The 17,278-nt window shown below is 43.2% G+C and overlaps 1 protein-coding gene across 5 annotated transcripts in view; it reads left to right on the plus strand.

The window, feature by feature from the left end:
* The window catches only part of GAB3 (GRB2 associated binding protein 3), an 83,178-nt gene that overhangs the window by 55,049 nt on the left and 10,851 nt on the right, over positions 1-17,278 (plus strand). For 3 of the 5 annotated variants that reach the window (XM_083423698.1, XM_083423700.1, XM_083423699.1), the window contains exons 3-7: positions 5,607-5,823; positions 9,670-10,133; positions 13,674-13,729; positions 15,206-15,325; positions 16,167-16,422. In XM_083423698.1, the coding sequence (XP_083279824.1) occupies positions 5,607-5,823; positions 9,670-10,133; positions 13,674-13,729; positions 15,206-15,325; positions 16,167-16,422 (1,113 nt within the window). The remainder of the gene's footprint in view (positions 1-5,606; positions 5,824-9,669; positions 10,134-13,673; positions 13,730-15,205; positions 15,326-16,166; positions 16,423-17,278) is intronic. The other 2 variants (XM_083423701.1, XM_083423702.1) reach the window with 1 other exon arrangement.

The following is a 17,278-nucleotide window of genomic DNA, read 5'->3' on the forward strand; positions in this document are numbered from 1 at the left end:
TAAGGCCCAAAACAGAGTTGTGGTGACCTTTAAGGACTGGTCGGTAACTAAACAAATCTTGAAAAAGAGGGACAGGCTCCAGAGGGCTGGCCTGTTGGTGACCCGCCTATTCGAAGAGTCCGGCATTCCATCATCCCTCTTAGGAACACGTAAGCCTACTAGTCTGCACACAGAATTGGAAATGGCTTCTGAAAACTACAAACAAGTTCAACCGGAGGCAGTCAAAATTTCCAAACAGAAGGCTAAGCTCCAAAAAAGTTCACTCCCTTCCAATGAACCCAAAAAAGATATTTTAAACGAAAAGGAGCTGTTCTTTTTAGCTTCCCTTGAGCAGATTCATCAGTCCCAGGATGCGTTAATAGCTAGGTTACAAAACATCAAAAAATCCTTACTTCCCCAAGGCTTTTCTGCTCCTTTGGAATTTAATTTTGCTACTAACACAACAAAGCCCTTATCCAACGAAGACTGGACGCAGTGCCGGTTCCTGTCCCCTGAAGAAGCGGGTTCTCCCACACAACCCTTAATACCTCAAACAACAACACATCAGGTAGATCTTGCCATGCCGATGAGTAGGAACGGCTCAATCTTTGTGGATGTCTTAGGATCCTTAGATGACATTCAGGTGGAGGATTGAAAGACAGACACAGCGAGGGGACACCATGCCAGGGAAACAAAACTCACTAGGTTAGTACCTACCACGAATGATCTTAACAGCTCACTCCACCTCTATAAAAACATCCATTCCATCATACTAAAGAACAAACGGAGGAGTCTACCTTTGTTCCCCTCACCACCATATTTCCACATTTTATCGTGGAATGTGGCGGGCTGGCGGTCTAAGCAGGGCGATGCTGATTTTCTGGATTTCCTCTCAAAATTCCAGATTATTTGTTTACAAGAGACCTGGTGCCTAGACTCTCATCTCCCTTACTTACAGGGCTATGTGGCTTTTGCTACCCCTGCGAAAAAACTAAATAACCGTGGCCGACCTAGCGGCGGTTTGGTCACTTTTATCCCTATAGAGCAAGGGTACAGGGTGCGACAACTGCAGTGGATGAAGAGCAACAATTTTCAGATTTTACTTATCTCCAATAACACAGGAGGAGATTTTCTATGTTTTAACGTTTATATTCCCCCCGTGTGTACTTCCTCTCAGACAATACAAATCTGGGAAGATTTGGAGTCATGCTTGGAGAAGGCCAAAATAGAATTTCCTGACTGGAACATCCTGCTGGCAGGTGACTTTAATGCTAGGATAGGCAGTGACATCAATTCGTATGGCTCCAAATCCCAGTTTTTACCAGAAGCGGACTGGTTTATCCCTTGGAGTTCTGATGAAAAGGTCCTGAATAAGGCAGGTAATACATTACTGGAGATCGCCTTTAAGCATAATTTGTACAACCTGCATGGTACTTACATGGATAGGTCAGGAGGTTTTTTTTCTTTTATCGGCCCTCGCGGTGCAAGTGTGATTGACCATATCCTGGTCTCTCCAACAATTTTGGAGAGGGCACAGGGTCTCAGCACTTTTAACAGAACTGAGAGCGACCATCTTCCTAGAGCAATCTCACTAACTCCCCTCGAATCAGGGGGATTACAACAACTACATCGTGCAGTCCCTCCTCAAGCACCGGCCCCACGCAGGCGTAAATGGAACAGCGAGCTGGAGCTTAAAATTAAACAACACCTGCACTCTCCAGATTTATTGGTTCTGAGAGACCAGTGTCTTTTACCCAACTCTGATCCTTTTTCACTATATCAGCGGGTCTCAGAGTCTCTTTTCCCACTACTTACAAACTCCAGGCCTCCCAAACAACATAACAAATCGGGGGGCTGGTTTGACAAAGATTGCCGGAAGCTAAGATCCCTGCTTAGGAAGCAACAAAACAAGGTAAAACAGGAGAGGACTCTGTCATCTATAGTAAATCTCCACAGATGGCGCTCTTACTATAAAAACACCTTAAAACTCAAGAAATCCCTTTATAGGAAGGAACAATGGGAGGCACTTGATAAGGCGATTAAATCGCGAGATGATAGGAAATTTTGGGCAATAGTAGCACAGGGAGTCTCATCCAAAGGAAAAATTGTAAACAACAGTATTCCATCCGAGGTGTGGTTTCAACACTTTTTCCAGCTATACACACCCTCAAATATTGCTAATTCGAGTCCGTCCCTCCCATTGAAGAATGTTCATCTAGCTAGTTGGGATCCTGTTACGGAATCAGAGTGCCTACAGTTAATTAAAACATTAAAAAATGGCAAAGCTCCTGGTGAGGATATGATCCCCCCTGAGGTATTTAAGTCAAATACCCAATGGTGGGCCATCTTTTTGGCCAAACTTTTTACGGCAATAAACAACACATGTAAAATCCCAGCAAATTGGAAACTAAGTGTGGTAGCCCCTATCTACAAGAAGGGAGATATTCAAGATCCAGCAAACTACCGCCCTGTAAGCCTTCTGGACATCGCATATAAACTTTATACCCGGTACTTATTAAACAAGTTGGTAGATTGGGCGGACCATTCTAACCTGTTCAACCAGGAACAGGCAGGATTTAGAAAGGGCCACAATACGATAGGTCACTGTATGGTACTACAGACCCTGGTAGCTAAATATGCAAAAGCGTATAAGAGCAGACTCTTTGTGGCCTTCGTTGACTTGACATCTGCCTTTGACTCAATCTGTAGAGATAGACTATGGAAAAAATTATATGAAACGGACATTGATAGACGACTTTTAAAAATTCTCAGAGAGTTACACACAGATACTACAGTCAAAATCAGAACTGGGCCATCGGGAACTCTTACGGACCCACTGCCATTGGGGAAAGGGGTCAAACAGGGATGCCTGCTAGCCCCATTTCTTTTTAACTTTTATATAAACGACATTGTTCAGTACATGGCAAAGTACAAGTCATCGGCTCCAGCCCTTGAAGGTAAACGTCTGAATACATTGCTATACGCCGATGACATGGCTTTAATGGCACTCACCCGAAGAGGCTTACGCAGCATGCTGGAGGGGATCGCAGCCTACTGTTCCCATAACTCACTAAAGATAAACTATGACAAAACAAAAATTGTGGTGTTCACTAGAGCTCGCCACACCTTTAGATGGTTTTTAAACGAACATGTGATTGAACAGTGCCCCTTTTTTAAATATCTGGGTGTTACATTTCAGGCTACATCTAGTTGGCTAGCTCACTTTAAGGCTGTAACCATCCTAACACGAAGAACAATTGGTGTCCTGCTTAGTTTCTTCCATACCCGGGGAGGACAATTGGTGATCCCGGCATTAAGAGCTTTTGTTGGGAAAGCTATTCCCCAGATGTTATATGGGATAGAACTCTGGGGGTGGAACCAGAGGCTGTTGGAACGGCTTGAAATTTTGCAAAATTATTATCTCAAGAGGATTCTAGGCCTTCCCCAAGGAACCCCAGCAGCTTTCTTGAGGGTGGAGGTTGGATTACCCTCTGTGTCTGCCAGGGCCCACTTAAGATTCCTACGATTTTACATCAACCTTGCAAATACTTCAAACATCTTATTGGCCAAACAAGCCTTTGTATCTCTTCAAAAGAACACCACTTGGCGTCAAAACCTATCTGAGATCCTGGTTAGATACACCCTACCGGAGTTTAATATTCTCAAACTGTGGAGCCCGGACAAAGTTCGGGAATGGATCCTGGAGAGAGACGCTCTGTTAGATATCACAAAAATACAGAACCCAGCGTCCTCCCACTGGTTTCCCCGTCTGAAAACAGTCAAAACCTGCGCCAATTACTTGGCGAATATCACCAATCCCACCCTTCGGAGAGCTTTCACCATGGCCCGTTTTCAAACCATTCCTACGGCCTATCTGTCAGGCAGATATGCAAAAATCCCAGTAGAGCAGCGTATATGTCCTTGTCATATGAGAACCAAAGAGGATCTCACACATTACATGTTGTATTGTCCCATCTATTCGGCCTTCAGGGATGTGATGTTACAAACTATTCCCAAATCAATAGCCAACTCTGAGGACCAAGTAAAGTTTTTATTGGTGGACGCTGATCCACGGATTTCTCACGTGGTAGCGGTCTTTGTGGTGAAGGCTATGAAAACTAGGGTATGGTTCCTGGATGAAATGGTGAGGTCCCTCCCATTGCTCCCCTAACCTGTTGCTGTATCTTCTTCCCTGAAAGGCGGGGGTTTTTGGGTAGTTTCTTCGCTGGGACAGCATGGCATGAATTTTAGCTTATTTTTATAATTTTATTGTTTATCTTTTAATAATGTTTTATGGTATTTTGTGTAAAGGCATGGACCTCACAAATCTAATAAACTTGAACTTGAACTTGAAGTTGTTAGAATAATACATAGTGCAAAAAATGCACAGTGTGAAATATTATTTTGTGAATTGCCTTTTACATATATGTCTCCAGGCAATCTACATGCATCTTGAAATTATTTAGAAATTAAATAATCAGTCAATCAGAATAATAAGAAAGCAAAAATAGTTTCTGAAGCAGTGCTTAAATGCCCCCCCCCCAAAAAAAAACCCCTCTGAAGCTAAGTTTAAATACCATACAAAAAGACACCCAGCATTTTCATCCAGCTGGAAATGCCTGTCGAAACCAAAATGTCTCCAGTTGTTTTAGGAAAATGCAGATAATGGCTGTCTGTTGTATCTCAAAAGGGATGCTGTTCCACAGAATAGAGGCAACCACATTGAAAGCCCTGCCTTAAGTAGGCTTCTGATATTTGGGGGACTTTAAGGAGTCCTGCAGAATGCTACCCAAGTGGATAGCCATGTTATCCTTTAACACCAGCCTAAAATAGTATAGCTGGCTTATCTTCCTTTTTTTCCTGTATCTTTTTGGCATTAATAAAATCCCCATCAGCTCAAAGTTCATTTCATTAACACAGTCATTCAGGAAACATAATAGAGCTCTCAGTGATAATAACGAACACCCCAAACCTAGTATTCTCCAAGGCCCATCTCTCTCTCCCACCCCACTCCGCCAAAATGTGTTGAAATTCTGCATGGGTTTCCAAATGCTGCAACTGTATGAGTCCATTGGTTGATTATAAATACAGCTGTGTGATACACACACACACACACACACACACACACACACACACTGCTTGATTGTAAAAGAAAAAACCCTTTAAAAACTCAAAATGATTTATGTAAAGAAGAAAAGAATAACATTATCAGTAAAAAAACTGTTTTAAAAAGCTATTGAAAACATTCCATTTTACCCATGTTGTGAACACGTCCCTTAAATTAAGTTTTCTTTTAAGTCGAGATTATTTATAACCTCCTTTTAAATATTGGCCCTGAAGAAAACAACAGAAACCCAGGTATACACCAGTACTGATTGTTTCAGTCCAATTTGGCCACAGCACATAGGCTTTCTTCCAGTGCTGACCTCATCTTCCTCAGTACTGTAGATTTACTCTTTGTTCCAACAACCCTGGACGGACAGAAGGTAAACAATGAAGAATTTAGTATAGGCCACAAATCCTTCACTGCACTCCTTGGAAAGAATCAAGCCCCTTACAGGATCAAGGCCAAACTGACTTCCTGACAAGCACCGTCAACTTATAACCTTTTCTTTCCTTTGTCACAGATTCCGGAGACAGCCTCTCCCACACCACCACTTCCCCGCAACCTTCGCCAGCCGCCTCTGCCCACGCCTTGAGGGTTGCAGACCCTTCCCTTTTGGCCGACCAGGCTGCTGCGGATGCTTCTGCTGCAGAGGAGACAGCAAGCGAGTCAGAGTCTGTCTTCCTTCCTGACTATCTGTTCTTATCGAACTGTGAGACCGGAAAACTCAGTCATGTCAGGTATCACCATAACTCTCTCTGATACAACCTTCCTCCAACCTTGTGGCCTTCCAGATGTTGCGCAAGTGCAACTCCCATTAGCAACCGTGTCCTGGCTGGGGCTGCTGCGAGTTGTGGTCCAGAACATCTGGAGGCCAGTGGGGAAGGTTGAGTGCCTTTCAGTTTTGGGGGGCAAAACAGGGTTATTCCCAAAGTAAGTTTGGGTCCAAGGGGAAGAAGTACATAGCTTACATAGAAGTATGTAAGCTCATAAATTGTGGTCATATGTACACCTTATATTTAAAGCTCTATGGTGCCACTTTAAACAGTCACAACCTCCCCCAAAGAATTCTGGGAGCTGTAGTTCATTAAGAGTGCTGAGATCCCTATTCCCCTCACAAAGCTACAGCTCCCAAAATTATTTGAGGGAAGCCATGATTGTGTTATCATAGTGCTTTGACTGTATGATGGGAATGCCACCTAGGTTGGTGGCTGAAGTAAGATTCAGCCATGGCAATGACACAGAGCCCTCCACACCTGAGGGCATAAAGCTAGCTTAGGAGGCACAGGGTAAGCTATGTGGCGCATAGCTCTGCCTGCTCTCTGCCTCTCAGCATCTGAGGCCTTAGGTAACTGCCTCCCTTTGCATCGTAGGGCCAGCTCTGTCAAGTTGATGTTAATATTTCTCCACATGGTTGCATTGCTTATTATTTTTCAGAATGTCTTTCATAGGCCGATGGGCCAGACCCATTGTACGTGCGGTTCTTCCTACATTTTAGTAAGGGTGCGGGAAATCCAGGGCTGCATATACACCATGCACTTCAAGCTCATTCTGCTTCCCTAGAAAAGATTCATAGGAAGTGTAGTTTACTCTTCACAGGGCTACAATTCCCAGCACCTTTAACAAACTACAGGTACCAGGATTTTGTGGTGGGGGGAGTAATGTGATTTAAATGCATGGATATACACAGCCTAGATAGCCTCTTCTGCTTCTATAATTCTAGGAAATGGTCTTATACCAAGTCAGACCATTGGACCATGTAACTCAATACTTTCAACATGGCTGGCAATGGCTCTTAAGGTTTGCAGTCAGTCTTGCCCAATCCCTACTTGGGTATGCCAGTGGTGGGCATGGCCAGAGGCAAAAGTGGGAGTGGCCAACACTGAAGCAAGCAATAGATGTGACTTTGTACAACACACGCACGCACAACATACACATCTCTCCATCCATGCATGGGAAGGCATCTCAGAGGACATATTCCAACTAGTAAAAGTGCTCAAGAAGTGTGTAGGGGTGTGTGAGAATCCTAGGAACCAGCTAAAAGTGCCTGTAATGCCCCATTTCTTCTCTTACTTGTCACCTAGGTTGGTGGTTGAAGTAAAATTCCACAATGGCAATGAGACAGAGCCCTCTACACCTGAGGGCATTAAGCTAGCTTAGGAGGCACAGGTTCCTTGTTCCAGTTGTAAATTTTCCCAAAAGAAAGAACAGTCCTACCCTTCCGGCTCCCCCATCACATTCTGTTCTTGCTTTGGTGGGGAGAGAGCTACCCATGTTTCCACTGAAAGAAAAATGCAGGAAGCCTTAAAAGTCAACCTGACCTATAATCCCCAAATTTCTTCTTTGTGCTTAAAACGGCAATCAGATGCTGAATATTTTTGAAACCGTAAAAACCCTCCATAGTGCCTCTTCAAGTCAATATCTACTTTGTTTTCAACGATGGCTATAACAAAACATGAGTACCACAAATGCATCCACAAGAGAACAACATAATTGCCCCTACAAATAAAATTACTCCTCTATATTGTAGTCAACAAAATGTTCTTCGTGATGGCTTGTCCTAAAAGCTTTCCTGGAAAGGCAAGGTAGAAATGAATAGAATGGGGGAGATAATTTAGGACACAAAGCAAAATTAAGCACTCTGGAATCACAATTATTTCAATGGTAGTGAGAGTTAAGTAAATCAATGAGAGTCGATGCCTCAGTTTTAGCACAAAGGCTAAAACAAAACTAAGTATGTTGTTGTCCTTTAACTCTGATACTGTTTAGAGGAAAGTAAAAATTAAACAAAAACTTGTGGGATGAAAAGCAAATCCTTCCACTCCCCACCAGGCAAGTATGAAATCACCATATTAAAAATGTCCATACCATGTTTTTCAGCAAATTCTGGAAATGAAATAGGGTTGTTATTCTCACAATTGACCTCATATTCCACCAACCACCTCAAACTAAGCAGAATGCAGAGCTATCCAGCAGTGGGAACGGGATGTTTAAAGCAGTATTTGGAGATTTTGACAAGATAAGAATGTGCATCCCTCATGTCCATCTAGATTGCAATGACATTTGGGGTGGGGGTGGGACAGAACCAACAAGGACAACTATGCAACTTAATTTTTTGTTATCAACATCAACAGTGAATTCCATAATCATTCATCAGACAAGAACCACAATTAGCATATATATCCAAAGGCATGTCAGAACCATAAATTTCAGATTGCTTGATGAAGTTCCAAAGCAGTTTTTCCCATTCATTCCCAAGAGATGCTATTCTCTTTGGAGCAAAACCGCAATATGTGGCTTAACAATCAAATCCCTCTTCCCAGGGAACTCTTGAGAATTTTTGCTCTGTGAGGTGAATAGGGGTCTCCTAAGAACTCTCAGCACCCTTAACATAATATGTCAGTTTCCATGAATCTTTGAGGGAATCCAGAATTGTTGAAGTGGTATCACAGCACTTTCAATGTATGCTGTGAATGTGGACTAAAATAGAATATTTTAAAAAACACAAAAAATGCACACTAACCAAAATAATGTACCGTAATCGTAATTTGAAGTATTGGTTGGGAAAAAGAGGGAAGAGTGGAATGGAGATGAGCACAAGAAGATTAAATTGGGCTGCTCAAGCCCCATTTTACACTAAATATCCTGGGAAGAATTAGAGCATGTGTTCTTTTTACATTTTTTGTATTTAAAAAACCCTCATCCTCCCTTCACAATTCAGGAAGAAGGAAAGCAAAAGCACATCTCCCCCCCCCCCTTTCTCATATTCACTGGTTTGCTTAGTTAAGAGATTTCTTACCTGCGCTTCACTACAAGGTCCCTGGGTGGGCTACAACCTGAAGGAGCATCTCTACTCCCATTATTCAGCCCAGACACTGAGGTCCAGCTCCAAGGGCCTTCTGGCGGTTCCCTCACTACAAGAAGTGAGGTTACAGGGAACCAGGCAGAGGGCCTTCTCAGTAGTGGCGCCTGCCCTGTGGAATGCCTTCTCATCGGATGTCAAGGAGATAAATAAGTGTTTGACTTTTAGAAGCCATCTGAAGGCAGCCCTATATAGAGAAGTTTTAAATGTTTGATATTTTATTGTGTTTTTATATTTTTCTGGAAGCTGCCCAGAGTGGCTGGGCAACCCATTCAGATGGGTGGCATATAAATAATAAAAATAGTATTAGTATTCATATTAGTATCCTATAAAATCCAGTAAAACATTGAAACCAAACCAGATAAATGTAGATCCAACAATACAAGCAGTCTCACAAACATCACACAAATATAAAGGTATGTCTGCAGCAAACGATGGAAACTATATAATGAGGCAGTACTGAGCTAGGTAAGGCAACTTCCTATCCCATGGTAGGGAAAATAGGGCACTGCCTCACCAATCTCAGTTTACCGTCACCCTACCTACACCCAGCTGACTGCATTCTTACTTTCAACCAGTCATGGCGTGGCTTTGCTTTTCGTTGACTGTTGCTGCTCTTCCTTCCTTCCACCTTACCAGTGGCCAATGGGCACTGGCCACCACTGTTCCTATGTTCTGCAATGTAAGTAACACCTATACTAGTTTTCTTTTCTTTTCCTTTCAGGTGCCACAGCTGGTCCAATTCTGACCGATCCCTGGAGCAGACTTCATCAGACGATGTCTTTGTTGACTTTGTGGCATCTCAGCCCTCACTTTATCTACAGCCTTCTGGCATCCTGCTGCCAGAGATGCCCCAGGCAATGGGTCATGGGGCTCTTCTCAAGAATGCAGATTCAAGCGGTCCCCCTTCTAGTGATTTCTCCTCTTCCTCCCCGCTTTCAGGACCTCCCTTGACACCAACCTTAATGGTTGATGGTGCTCTTTCCTATGGCATTACTGAACTTGATGTTCTGGGCAATACACCACCACCAAGGCCTCCTAAGCCAATCCACTTCACAGACAAACGGGTTGAAGAGCCTTCCAGTGGGGCCCTTCAGAATGGACACGTTGGGATCTCGTGTGCTCAAGGGGCATTGGTGCCAAGGAGAATCTCCTTGTCTGGATTGGACAGCATGAGAAGTTGGAGAGGTAAGGATGTGAATGGTCTTGTCTGTTAAGAGTTGGCCTTCCTGAGCTCATTTGACCGTCCCTGGTTTGTATAATTTCAGAGTTTGTTCCACCCTTACTCCATAGCTGGGAATGGAAGGAATTATCAGTTTGAGTTCTCTAGGTTTCTTGTTTTTCCCATCTTAAATTCAGTTCTCCACGTTTCTGTAGCAACTCATGAATTTTTGTTGTTGTTGCTGTCAAAAAAATCCTCCTGAAAATTCTTCAGCGTTTAGGTACATATTTATCCTAAAAACCGCATTTTTGTCTGCAATTTTGACTGATGTGCACATTTTTGGAAGCAATTTCTCTTATCCTAATGCATTTTTGTATGTTATTTTGACGAATACTATCATTTTTACACACAGTTTCCCTTAACGTTGTTTGGTTGGAAAACTGCATCACATTGCAAACATGGGAGAAGTTCAGATTTTGAAGGGTGGCTTAGTTTTGGTTCTCCTATTGCTCTGGAAACTCTGAATTTGATAAATTCAGCTTTAAATGCAGATTGAACCAAATCCTCCCCACCCCAATCCCTATCCATAGCACTGGTCTTCAACTAGTGAGTTAGGACCTACTGCTGCTATAGTGCTTAGTGAAGGAAGACTTCTTAATTTTTCTGGTGCTGATTATTGTTTTGATGTCTTTCATCTTTGCTGGTTTTGAAGGGAGGGTTGTGTGTTTGTATTTTATGCTGCTCTTCGTGATTTTACTATTCTTATTCTGGTTGTTGTTTTACATTGTTTGTACCTTTTCAAACTGCATTTACCTTTTGTAAGCTAACCTTGGAATTTTATTGAAGTGGTTGGGGGTACAAATGTCTCAGATAAATGAAATAAGCTTGCAGCTGTAACTGACCGTAAGTCATATTGATTGGTTTGCTCCCTGTGATGTCTGTCACAGGGCCACTCCAGAACAGTTTTTCAACTTCGGAAAACCTGGGATTGTGTGAGTGTTTTATTTTAAATAAGTGAGGAAATGAACATTCTGTTGAATGAACACACTCCCTGTGCTTAAGTAAAGAAGACTGATAACCAAGTTGAAACGGGCAGAATAAGGAGGCTGTGCTGGTTGCTATGAGCTGTAATCTGAAACATCTGGAAAATATCAGGGAGGCAAAAGCTGGACAAGACAATTGACCATAGGAGCATTTTAATTAGTATGGCCATTCACATTTTGAAAGGAAGAGTAAGTGAAGTCCTCCTCGTCCTCCTCCTCCTTACCCTGCCCTTCACCAGCAGATCCAAGTGAGGGTTATAATAATTTAAAAATCAGTGTTCTTTGTTGTTTAGTCATGTCCTACTCTTCATGACCCCATGGACCAGAGCACACCAGGCACTCCTGTCTTCCACTGCCTCCCGCAGTTTGGTCAAACTCATGCTGGTAGCTTCGAGAACACTATCCAACCATCTCGTCCTCTTTCGTCCCCTTCTCCTTGTGCCCTCCATCTTTCCCAACCTCAGGGTCTTTTCCAGGGAGTCTTCTCTTCTCATGAGGTGGCCAAAGTATTGGAGCCTCCGCTTCACGATCTGTCCTTCTAGTGAGCACTCAGGGCTGATTTCCTTCAGAATGGAGAGGTTTGATCTTCTTGCAGTCCATGGGACTCTCAAGAGTTTCCTCCAGCACCAGAATTCAAAAGCATCAATTCTTTGGCGATCAGCCTTCTTTATGGTCCAGCTTTCACTTCCATACATCACTACTGGGAAAACCATAGCTTTTACTATTGGACGTTTGTTGGCAAGGTGATGTCTCTGCTTTTTAAGATGCTGTCTAGGTTTGTCATTGCTTTTCTCCCAAGAAGCAGCCGTCTTTTAATTTCGTGGCTGCTGTCAGTGTTTAAAGCTGTTAAAACAAATGACAGTCACAGGAATAGGGTGGCTCTTGAAAACATTCTTCTCTGGTGTCAAAGGCCAGGATAAAGATGTGCAGCTTCTGCATTCGCCAACAGCTGTATAGTGAAGGTGCCAGAAACACCTATTTAAGGAGGGAATGCCACAAATTAGGGGCAGTCACAGACAATTTGCTCTCCCAAGCTGCTACCACCCTGAACTTCTGAGAATGGCAGAACTACCCAGAGGCCCCCCTGGGCTGATCTCAACATCCTACAATGGCCTGTAGGAGAAGGAGGGGGTCTCTCAGATGTTTGGGGCCTAAGTTGTTTAGGGCTTTAAATACTAGTGTGAGGATCTTGAATTGGGCCCACAAACAAACTGGCAGCCACAAACTGCTGCTACTACTCCTGTTGCTTTTTAATATGCACATTGCATTGCATGGAACCTATTTTGTTTTAATTTATTAACAACTGTGTATCTCGTCTTTCTGCCTTGAAGAGAGGCCCTCTGCACACCTTCAGATAATTCTGAAGAATGTTTTTACCAGCTCATTTTATCAGTGTCCTGTGCAGTTCTTGGAAGCTTTTGAGAGAAACACCCATCACTGGAAGTGTTATTCTCACTAACAGCCTTGAGTTGCTGGGGAAGCAGACTTTCTAAAAGTGTGTGTGCTACTTTACACGCAAACACACAGACATGTGTACACACAGAGCGTATTCTTAAAGAGCTTTTCCAGATGGGAAACCCACAATTTTATTCTTTTGTCTATTAGTTTACTTATTAATTGACTTGCAGCTTAACTCATTAGCTGACTACATTGCAGCTCTGATCTGTGTTGGCTCCAGGATTTTGGCCACCCTAACCTGGAAGAGCTGGACATGCAATTCGAGAATTCTCTTTGGCTGATCTTCTTGAATACTTTGTGCAAAGTAGAGTGGGTAACACTGTGTGGGCAGTGGGGGCCCATTTTGCTCTAGGGGGCCCTGGCAAATGCCCAACCTTGCCCCCCTCTGGCCCCAGTTGCTGCTGTTAATTTCTATACATCCACCAATGTCCAGGGCACATATTGTGTGTGGCATCAATGTCCCACCTCACAATGGAGAACCCTCCATGCTCTCACTAGTATGCAAGTGGAACTGCTTCTGATGTAGTCTGAGTGCAAGAGACCATGGCATGGAGCAGGGCCTGCCCATACAGCCTCACAAGCCCTTCCATATCACCTTTCAGCACACAGAGGGGGCTGTGTGACACACTCCCCTCCAGAGTAAGCCAAGTAAAAAGTGGATCTCTGCCCAGAGATGCTTTCGATCTGACTTTGCAAAAGACAGAACAACAGGAGAGAGTGGAAGTCAGTGGATTTGTTCAATCTCTCCTCCTCTTTGATTTGTCTGATCTCGCTCTCTCCCTGCATGATTTCTGCCTGGAAAAGGCTGTCACCAACCAGCTCAGCACAAACAGGTAATGAAATGGACACACTCTGGATGTTTGGATATCTGAATCTGGTGTGTACAGTGAGGTTTGGGCACAATTCTTTACGTTTGCTTAAGTACATTTTCACATAGCGAGCAGGTGAAAGCAGAACCTTAAAACTGCACACAACAGGCTAGGATTGTATCATCCAAGACCTACCTTTTGTTGAACAGCTAATTAAATTGCTATGGGTTTTCTTTTTTCTTTTTTTGATTTGCAGCTGACTTGGAAGGAAATTCTCTAAGACGCAGGGATAAGAGGCTTAGCTTGAATTTGGTAAGTGCAGTACTGTCTTACACACCCACCCTTATTTAGCATGGTTTTAGAAGTGAACATTAACAAGTAATTAACCAGCCTATGTCGTCTGATCAATATATAATAAATGGTTACCCAATCCAATGTAACAAAATAACAGTTAGCATTTCTTCATATGTTTAGGCCAAGGTTTCCCAAACGTGGGTCTCCCAACTGTTTTTGGACTATAATTCTATGGTTGCCATATTTCAAAAAGTGAACATCCGGACACAAAAGTTGAGCTCCAAAAAAAAAGAATTAAGTTCCCCTTCCCTATTTTTTAGGAAAATCGCCAAAAAATCAACACTTCCTATATCGGCTGCCATAATGCCTGGGTTTCCCCAGACATTTCAGCTGCTTTTCATAAATTTCACCCGAACACTATTTTCGACGGACAAATCTCGGCTATGTCCAGGAAATTCCAAATGTATGGCAGCCCTGTACAGTTCCCATCATCCTTGACCACTGGTCTTGCTAGCAATGCATGATGGGAGTTGTAGTCCAAAAGCTGGAGAACCAAGTTTGGGAAACACTGGTCTAGGCTGCTACTCTGTGCCCACTTACCTGGGAGTAAGCCCCATTGGACCAAATGGGCCTTATTTCTCAGTATAGTGGCAGTGGCTCTCCAGGGTTTCACACAGAGGACTTTCTCAGTGATGCCTGGAGACTGAACCTGCTGCCTTTTGCATGCAAAGCAAGTGCTCTTCCACTGAGAATTTAATTAATTAATTAATTAATTATCCCTTCATCCAAGGATCAGAGGGTGGTTTACAATTGAAAAATATGAAATAACGCTGAGGATATATCAAGGGCTCTGTCCTCCTTCCACTGTCTTTTCCTGCCAAGGATGGTGCAGTCAGAATGTTGCAAATTCAAATCAAAGATAATGAGAGAGAGAGAGAGAAGGAATTGTTCCATTACATACATACATATTGACATGGTAAAAGCTAAACCAAGGTTCTTCAGCCTTCAGACCCCAGATGTGGTTGGACTACAAGTCCCATCATGCCTGGCCATTAGCTAAACTGTCAGGATTATGGGAGTTGTAGTTCGACAAAAACATATGGTGGTGGTGATTGATTGATTTATTGATTGACATAGCCCCAACCTGAATTGGACTCACACAATGAGAGGACAGGAATGGAGTGTCCTGAAAGAAGGACTAGGCATAGAACACTAAACAAGAGCACTCCATGTTGCAACATTTTGTTGGAAGCCCCTACTGTGTGTTAATTCATGTGTTAATTCATTTTCCATTCCACATTTCAAAAGAGGTCTCTGGGCAGTTTAACAATACCAACAAAATGGAATCGATGTAAGATATACAATGCCAATTCCACATTCAGAATGAAACAGTATTAATACCAAGTTTACTGTAATAATGATCACAATAATTCCACATATAAGTATGAACGGAAGGGATGTAGCTCGGTGGTTAAGCATCTGCTTTGCATGCAGGTTCAATCCCCGGCATCTGCAGGTGGAGTTGAGAGAGATCCTCGTCTGAAACCTTGGAGAGCTTCTGCCAGTCAGTGTAGAGGATACCAAGCAAGATGGACCAATAAGGCAGCTTCCTCTGTATGTTGTCCTAAAGTAACGTAATAAATTAAATATATTTAAACAATGTACCATATTTACTCGAATGTAATATACACCTTTTTTTGGCCAAGTTACTTTCTGAAAATTAGGGTGCACATTAGATTTGATGGTGCCAGCAAATACTTTTCTGGTTTCAAGGTTTTGAAAACTGAGGTGCGCATTTGATGCAATAGCATTTGCATAAATATGGTACATTAGTAAATAAATAAAAACCACAAAAGCAATTTATATACATGATTCAGGTAGGTAGCTGTGTTGGTCTGACGCAGTCAAAATAATTTTTTTTTTTAAAAAAATTGTCCAATAGCACCTTAGAGACCAACTAAGTTTGTTCTGGGTATAAGAAGTGTGCATGCACACGAAAGCTTATACCCAGAACAAACTTAGTTGATTTCTTAAGGTGCTACTGGACAATTTCTTTAATTTTTTTAATTATATACAAAACAAGAAAAAACATCACAATAATAATACTAATATAGTTATTAGTGAGTCATCTTCCTCCTGGAAGAAAGAAATCCAAACTTCCAGTATGCCATTTTTTAGACTTAAAAAATTATTAGGGTGGAATTTAGCCCAGAGCTAAATGGGGTGTGCACACAGGAAATGGGGTCTGCTCATGAGGACCATACAAGAGAGGCCTGAAAGGTTTCATTTAGCTCCAGGTGCAGAACTCCAAGCTAGTCAGGAGACTGAACCTGAGAGAATCCTGGGCAAAGGGGAGAGTGGATGGATAGGTCCAAGGTTTGGCACCTGATTTCTGATTTGGAACCCTTCTGTTAACCAACTTGCCCTTTCCCTTTCCCTGTGCTTATTTCTGAAGCCAAGTCGTTTTAGCCCTCTCTACTCCAGCACATCATATAGTTCCGAGGACAGTTACGTGCCAATGCACCCCAGCATCTCCCCACCGATCCCAGGATCTGACTGCACACCTGACGGCTACATTCCCATGAGTCCAGGCTCAGCTACGTTTATCCACTCTGCAGCCAGCATAGAAAAAATCTCCAGCCCTCTGCCCGAGCTCCCCACAGACCTGGAACCACCTCCGGTGAACCGGGATCTCAAGCCTCGTCGAAAATGTGAGCTTGTCTTTCCGCAAGCTGTTTTTTCAAGCACCTCTATGTGTTTATCTTAGGAGTGTCGGGAGTTGATTTGATGAGTCCAGCAAGTGGATATCGGGGACAGTGAACAAGTCCAGGACAAATTCAGCCTAGGGGCATGTCCTGAATACAGTGGCCAGGTCTGCAAACTCCCATTTTAGTTTTCCACAGTGCCTTCACTGGCACTCTGCTTCCAATTCTGCCATCAAGTAAGCCAGTGGTGGGCAGCCTCTGGCTCACAGGCTGAATTAGGCCTTCCGGACCTTCCCATTGTGTTTGTGAGGCTTTTTCAGTCAAACCACAACCACATTCCCTTCATATGAGTGGTGTGAAGCAAGTAAAAGTTGGACTGGGCTGAATGGGGCTTTGCTTGTGCTGCCAATCAGATTTGATGACACCTGCAAACCCTTGTGGGGATTGATGAAGCTTTCCGGGTTGTGGCTGTGCCCTCTTGGTTTGATTTCAAACTATCCACGTGAAAATGGGCCACCTGCTGTCATGGTGATGACAGGAGATTGGCAGATGACTGGCCCACAGAGGAGAGGGGACGTGATCTGCTGCCCAGATCCAGTTTCACAACCCTGAGGTAAGCCCAGGGCTGAGAACCCACTAGTATATGAGGGACCCCCCACCAGAGGCCCCTATGATTAATTTGATTTGCTCAAACTTGGAGCTGGCCTTGCAAAGGACAGAACAAACAGCTGACGTTTGAGCAAATACAACATTCATTGGGTGGTCACTTGTTAACTACAGGCTTGAGGTGTGTTTTTTCTATTCTCAGAAGTCACTCAAGAAGTTGGTGTCTTTGGGACTGCAGTCTTAGTTGGGAAGCCAG

Source organism: Podarcis tiliguerta, assembly GCF_965153285.1.
Source record: "Podarcis tiliguerta genome assembly, chromosome: Z".
Classification (NCBI taxonomy): domain Eukaryota; kingdom Metazoa; phylum Chordata; class Lepidosauria; order Squamata; family Lacertidae; genus Podarcis; species Podarcis tiliguerta.